The 7,153-nt window shown below is 40.6% G+C and overlaps 2 protein-coding genes across 2 annotated transcripts; both read right to left on the reverse strand.

Annotated features, from left to right (window-relative positions):
• Window positions 1-520: 520 nt before the first annotated feature.
• snrpg (small nuclear ribonucleoprotein polypeptide G) lies at window positions 521-2,481 on the reverse strand. Its single transcript, XM_004070305.3, has 4 exons — window positions 2,336-2,481; window positions 2,170-2,192; window positions 1,891-2,015; window positions 521-679 (listed from the first exon to the last, which is right to left on the reverse strand). Exons 1-4 carry the CDS (start codon window positions 2,365-2,367, stop codon window positions 629-631), a joined length of 231 nt encoding a protein of 76 aa, XP_004070353.1. The 5' UTR covers window positions 2,368-2,481; the 3' UTR covers window positions 521-628.
• Window positions 2,482-3,580: 1,099 nt separating this feature from the next.
• On the reverse strand, window positions 3,581-6,634 carry LOC101162927 (zinc finger protein Xfin). The gene is made up of 2 exons (XM_023956392.1): window positions 6,516-6,634; window positions 3,581-5,258 (listed from the first exon to the last, which is right to left on the reverse strand). Exon 2 carries the CDS (start codon window positions 5,236-5,238, stop codon window positions 3,730-3,732), a length of 1,509 nt encoding a protein of 502 aa, XP_023812160.1. The 5' UTR covers window positions 5,239-5,258; window positions 6,516-6,634; the 3' UTR covers window positions 3,581-3,729.
• Window positions 6,635-7,153: the final 519 nt, after the last annotated feature.

Consider the following 7,153-nt stretch of genomic DNA (forward strand, 5'->3'; position numbering starts at 1 on the left):
AAAAGTATATAGTTTTAAACTTTAGAAAAATTGGTAACCCTTTGTTTTAGTGTCAAGCAGCTAATGTTTTTAATTTTAAAATACCTTAAATTTTTTTCCTTTCAACGTGGAAACTTTTAAACTTGATAGAGCTCAAGAATAAACAAACTGAATCCAACTTTTTAATATTTTATGAACAAATACTTGCCTGCTAGTTTATAACAAGTTTGCCAGCTCATGAATGGAAATTACGCATATCTTAAATATTCAGCTGACTTTAGGTCTATCAAATTATTAAAATAGTTCAGCATTTATGTCTTCATCACCAGCATTCCCAACATTGTTTAGCCATTATAGCTTTTTAACAGCTAAGCTATAAAAAAAGCTTTCGAATTCCTTAAGATAAGACTAACCCTAACATTTAAGATATTCTTTTTTTGTTTAGCAGCTCATCCTCCATTACAAAAACACTAAATTCTTGCTGCATCTACAGGAAAGAACACATACAGTAACATTTCGTAAAACCAAACAAATGCACGGATAAAAAGAAAAATAGTTTATTAACAAACAAACATCTCAAAACCAACAGACTTTCATTGTGAATGAACTACAATGGAATGAGAAAACAGGAGGCGCCGCTGTGCTCTGCTCATACTCGCTCCAAAGCCTCCAACATGATGATGCTGTTTCCTCGGATGACCTTCGGGAAGACAAAAGGAAAACAGATCAGATCTTTTCACGTTTACACATTTATTTTTACACAATTGTGTGTTGAATAAGAGAAATGTTCTAGTTTGGGAAAAACTACTAAACCCTTTCCTGAGGCTGTCACATCAGGAAAAACCACGAACCTGCCAACGTTTGGTTTCACAGATATTCACTGGAACAGGCAATTGTTATTTGTTCTTCCGTAAAGACAGGTCAGTTTTGTTTCAGATAAACTAATTAGACATCTTTGGAAAAGCTGGAGTATTGGGGGGGGGGGGGGGGGGGGGGGGGGGCAGTATAATATATTTAAGAGAGATTTTCAGTAGGCATTGAGGCTCCCCTGTTGGTCTGGATGTATTTATTTTAAGTAGTAATGAACTTTTGGCTACACATAAAAATGTGGAAATGTTTTCCAGTAACCCTGCTTTATTTGCAGCTAGTCACGTGGATCAGGTGGATTTCATCAAGCAGAATCTGCAGCTTCCCGATCTAGAAAACCAGTAGCAACTAGAATACAGATGCCTGGAAAACAAACGAGGAAGTCTGTCTTATCAATATAATGTTATATTTACAAGAGAAAGTGGATAGAATAGGTTCTTTGACTAAAGAATTTTGAATAAACTTCGAAACAAAATTTGTTTTTGTAGAAAAAATTAAAAATTAGTTGCCGGAAATGATCAAAACCACTAAATGACCAACTGGGATTGCTTTAATTTATTTACTTTGACATGTTCTTGTGGCATTTTTCTGATGAGGACATATATTTAAAAAAAATATGCTTAAAATTGCTTTTCTGCGTATTTCTTTATTCAAAATGTAGTGAATTAAAAGGAGTTAAAAAAAAAGTAATTAAAACAAAAAAAGTGTATTTGTGAGGTAGAAAATTTTCTTTATCAAAAAGATGATTTTTAGAACATTTACATTTTTGTTACTAACTAGCAGACCCCTAACATATTTTATTGGTTCATATTTCTTTATAGGATTGTCTGGTTTGTTAGGAAAACAGTTGTGCATGTTTTTATAAATCTATGTAGACAGCACTCAAATTGGTTCAAATTGTCAAAAGATGGAATTGCTAATAAAGATAAAAATAAATAAAGAGTATGATCTTTAATTGAACCTATTCGTCCTGCTATTACGGGTGGGGTAAAACATTGAATTAAACTATTCCCTCATGCTTCACAGTTCTGCTCGGACACTGACCACCATCCCGATGGTGTTCTGCTGTCCCCCGGGGCCCATCTCCAGACAGTCGTCCATCACCAGGTTCATGAAGGGGTCGAACCCTCGCAGGATGCCCTGGACGTGTCTGCCTCCATTCAGCTTCACTGAAGAAAACAAAAAGAGCAAACTGATGAACATGAAGGCTGCTAGCTTAGCTAAAAGCGAATTTAATTTCACAAGAAAAAGCCGGCGAATGAATAGAAATATAGTGTAATTTTGAAATATGTATTAAATAATGAAACGAGAGTTTTAACTCACGGGAAAGCTTTTTGTCCATGAATCTGAAAGACAAAAACATTATTTAGATTTAGCTTCAATTCCTAGCTGTTCCGGCTAACGGTGGCTAACATGGAAACATACTACAATCTCGCGAAAAAGACCGAAGCTATCAGGCCTATCATCTTTCAAAAACTTGCAAACTTACTTCTTTAGCTCTGGTGGATGCGCTTTGCTCATGGTGTCTGTATTTTAACGAAACAAAGTCGTGTTTCAATTCACAAAACCGCGTAGGAAACGCGTGTGGACCGGGAGACCGGAAGTAAAACCCTGTGACCTTTGCTGTGCTGCGCCCTCGTGCGGCTGGGAGGAGTAATCTGGTTTAAAAAGGGATCAGCCAAAGGCAAATAATACTATTTGCAGTTAGAAAATGACCAAAACAACTATAAAAATACATGCACATGAAGTGTGTGATATATTTTATATATATATATATATATATATATATATATATATATATATATATATATATATATATATATATATATATATATATATATATAGAAAACCTTAAAAAACTCATTGTATTAATAGATTTTTATTTGTGCAAAAGCACAGCTGATTAGTTTTATTTTTTTTTGGTTGAACATCTGAGCTGTAATGATCAAAAGCAAAAATAAAATCAAACATACATTTAAAAAATGCGACAGTTTGTTTTACTTTTTCCTTTACAAAGGAAGATTGTGAAAAATTCCCAAAACATTTTTCAAACTTTAAATCATCACAGTGACACTGAAAAGAGCCGCTGAAAATAACTTTAGAGAAACAAAACTTTGAGGCGGCTGCTTTTGTTTGCATAGAAAGGAGATACAATCCACGTTTCCTGCTATCAATAAAGACATCAAAAACGTTTTTTATGAAGCAAAGGTTTATAGGAATTCATGCTAGACCCTCAGAAAAATGGAAATCTCATAAATTCGCACTCACTAAAAAAACAAATGGCTGAGATTCAACCCAAAATCTACCAAAGAGAACAGCCAGCCATTCAAGAGGATGTTAGCATCCATTACTTCATATTTCCTCACTAACATGACCTGAGCTACCTTAACTTTAAGAGGTTATGGGAACATTTTGAAACTATGATAAATTTGATAAACTATGATTTTTACTTTTACAAGCAATTTTAAAGAAAAAAGAAAAACAGCTTCATTCATCCTCAGTAGGATGTTGTTAGCAAGTTACCATGGTGATGTGCTCATGGAAAGCTGTCCTGACAAAAAATAAAATGTAAGAATTAATAATTATATATTTGCTGATTATTTGGAAGAAAACAGCACAATTTGACAAAACACATTCAGTGTATTAAAGACATAAATGATGATGTTAATCAGTGCTTTCCCTCTCCAGGAAGTTTAAGTTTTGATGGGAAAATAGCTTTTGAATCTGCCAGGCGTTGATTCAAATTGTAACAACTTTATTAACAAACAGAAAGCAGAAGGCATCGCACTTTGATGAGTAAACAAAAAATCAAATGTTCTCTTCAACCCTGAAGATGATAAAGCAAAAAAAAAAAGGCAGCTGTTGGACACATTCTGTTTCCCATCAGGCTTTGCTGGCCTGCTGTGCCAGCGCCTCCGACTCTCGGTCCTCCTCCACCCGGACCCGCAGGTGCTCCTGACAGTGTTGGAGGAAGCACTCCAGCACGGAGAAGCCCTGCTGGCAGGGCACGCAGTGGTACAGCCTGTGCCTCTTGGAGCCCGGCCCCTTGCAGGTGTCCATGTTGTTGGTGCACACGCTGCACTGGCGCCTCCTAACGGAGGACTGGTGCAGCTTCACGTGCTCTTTCAGCTGCCGCTGCAGGGAGAACACCTCGGCACAGGAGGGGCAGGGGAACTCCCCTTCCTCCTGCTCCGCTGCACACACCTGTACCTGCAGCTCAGAGACGGTCGCCGTGGGCTCCTGCACGGGCCGTCCAGCGCCGGCTCTGACCGTCCTACGGTCCAGGAGGCTGGGCTTTATTGCGTTTGGTTTGTCTTCTAAAGGCTTTCGCTCTTTGGAGGCCTGAGCGGGCGCCGAGCCTCGTTTTGCCGCATGCTGCCTGTAATGAGCGCGCAATGACACATGCTGGAAGAAAACTTTGTTGCAGATCTGACAGGGATACGTGTCCGGTTTCCGGCGCTTGCTGATGGCTGGCCTCTGCTCTTTCTGGGCGGTTTTCTCTCTGCTGTGCTTCTCTTTTCTGTGCACGTACAGTTTGGAGGTGCTCCTGAAAACCCTGTCACAAGAACGGCAGCTCAGCAGCTTCTCTCTGGGTCTCAGCTGCGATTCTCTAGAAACGATGAGACCCTTGGACTCTTTAGCAGCTCTACTCCTTAATCTCCTCTGATCCTGGTCTGCGTGGTTGTTCTCTTTGTGGCGCCGCATCGCAGCCTCAGAGCGGAATGTTCTGGAACAGAAGCTGCAGGCGATAACATCTCTGCTGCTTGGCCCCGGTGTGTCTGAGTAATCGGAGCGACTGGAGCCCCCCTCAGAAGCTGGTGGAGAGTCATCCGGAAGGCTGCTGGCATCAACCACGTTTGATGGTGATGACGGCTCGCTGCAGCCGGCCTGCTGATGGTGCAGCAGCGCCTGCTTCTGGCTGAAGCCTCTCCCACAGGGTGCACAAGCGTACGGCGTGCTGTCCAGCAGGTCGGGCTGCCGGTGGAGCGCTTTGTCCGGCAGCCTGTTCCGGTTCACAGTCCAAGTTGTGCATGCATGGCACAGAGAACCGAGCTGAGGGGAGGCACTACAACGTTCACAGCAGGTGGAGCTGCGGCTGCACTGATGCAGCTGCAGAGAGGACCTCAGGGAGAATTCCTGCCCACACGACGGACAGCGGTGGGGCTTAGGTAGCGTGTGCTTCGACTCCTGATGCTGCAGCAGACCCGCTGCGTGCGAGAAACCCTTTCCACACTCTTGACAAAAGTACAGCTGAGCAGGCTGCTGCCGCTGCTGCTGCTTTGGGTCAGCGCGGGCGAGGAAGCTGGCCAGCTTGGAGAGTGTGTTTGCTGCCGAAGCGGAGCGGCTGAACGACTCCTGAGATCTAGGGGGGCTCCAGCTGACTCCGTCCATCCTTTCATTGATTCTCTGATCTGCACTGAGGAAGACAAGAAACCTCAATCAGCAACAGAAAAAAAAAATCCCACATTCTTTCACCTAGACATCTTCCATCAGCTGTCTACATAGCCTAAAACTATACTTTAAGTATTCAATTTCATTTATTTTTATTTGAGCCATTTAAAAACCAAAATTTTAAATGTTCTTTTTTTTTTTTTAGAGGAAAGATCAGAACATGGCAGTTTTAAAAACTAACTGATCATCTCTTGAACTATTTTCAAAGCAATTAGTGGTCTTTTAATTGATTATGCTGTTTTTGGCCAACAATTTTTAAAACAGTGTTGTTTTTTTAAGACAGTTGTTCATCAGAAACTTGACTCGGAGTTATGACTCACAACCCCAGCCTAGAACAACCGGTGCAACAAAAATAGAGAGCAATATTGGAGCTATCCGGCCATACAGTTGAGCCAGATGTCAGCTCAGACGTGGAAAAAACATGATTAGTCGTCTACAAGTGGATGCATCGGAATTGGGGCGGAGCAGGGAGCGTGTGGCCCACCCAGCGTGTTTTAGGTGTCACAACAAAGCCCTTTTTTCAAACTGCCTGTTTGTCTGTTCCTGATTCACAAAGAAATTAATAAAAATAATATTAATTATAATAAAAACTACCCAGAAATGCAAGTCACCACTTCTCCAGCCAACCAAGAGCAAATGTCACAAATGATGCTTTTACTGGGATCATAAATGTTTAAACGTAGACGCATCATTAGTTGTTTCACCACCACCATGCAGAAAACCTTGCTTGCATGCAATGATCGGCAGCTTGTAAAATCTCCCCTAGTGTGTTCTAGTTCTACGGTGTCCTGCGCAGGCAAACAGATACAATGATTTACAAAATGTATTTATTTATTTGGAAGTTTGCAGGTTTACCTGGCCTTGCCCTTTGCTGGAAATTGTTAAAAATACACGAGTCAAATCATCAACCACCGTCCATAGATATCATCTCTCTGGCTCTGCGTGACGCCAGATCACAAGTGAATCCGAGGTCACACACGGCGTCTCTTTTTCTTTAGCAAGTAGTTACCATTTTTAGTGAATCCCCTTAAGTTCACTTCTGTTTTTCGAAACAGCTGTCCTGTTATTAGATGAGCAGACCAGATCTTGCAGCTCGTGTTCCTGAGAATTAACGCAGCTGCTTAAGCTAGCTTCGCGTTTGTTAACGCTATTTTCTTGGTAAAAAGCTACGTTAAGGAACCAGGAAACGACCATTTCCGGTTGTTCCCGCAGATTACCTGTTGGCTTAAGCCGAAGTGACGGAAAACCAGGCGGTGCAGTACCTCTACAGCCAGCGCAAACACCAGAAAACCCTCCGACATGTTTGCAGGCTGGGAAGGCGAAGTTTGTAGTCACTTCCGGTACGTCACTTCCGAATCGAAACGTCGAAAGTTTTCTTTAATGCAAAAATAAATAAATAAATAAATAAATAAATAAATACATAAATAAATAAATAAATATTTATATAGTACAGTAGTATAGTACTTTAATGAAAAAAATCAAGTTCTTTGTGTAAATTGTAAAAGTTAAAGTCATAAAATAACAAATGGGAACTATTTCCAGCAATCCAGGTAATGTTTCTAACCTTTTTTTGTCAAAACTTTGAACCAAAAGTTTTTAAACTGCGCTATTAAGTATTTCTGTCCTAATTGTATTTCATAACTTTCAAGATGAACTAAAGTTACAATCGTTTAACATGCTGGACATAAGGGTCCTGATTGGCCAGGGCACAGAAAAGGCCATTTCCTAGTCCTCTGGGTAGGCATTGCTGACCCTTCGTGAGCCGCTCTCCTTTATATTTAAAATACATTTCCTTTATTTTTAGGCAAGGCAAGTTTATTTGTATAGCACAATTCGTACACAAAGTAATTCAAGG

This window comes from Oryzias latipes, chromosome 7, assembly GCF_002234675.1.
Source record: "Oryzias latipes chromosome 7, ASM223467v1".
In the NCBI taxonomy this organism is placed as follows: Eukaryota; Metazoa; Chordata; class Actinopteri; order Beloniformes; family Adrianichthyidae; genus Oryzias; species Oryzias latipes.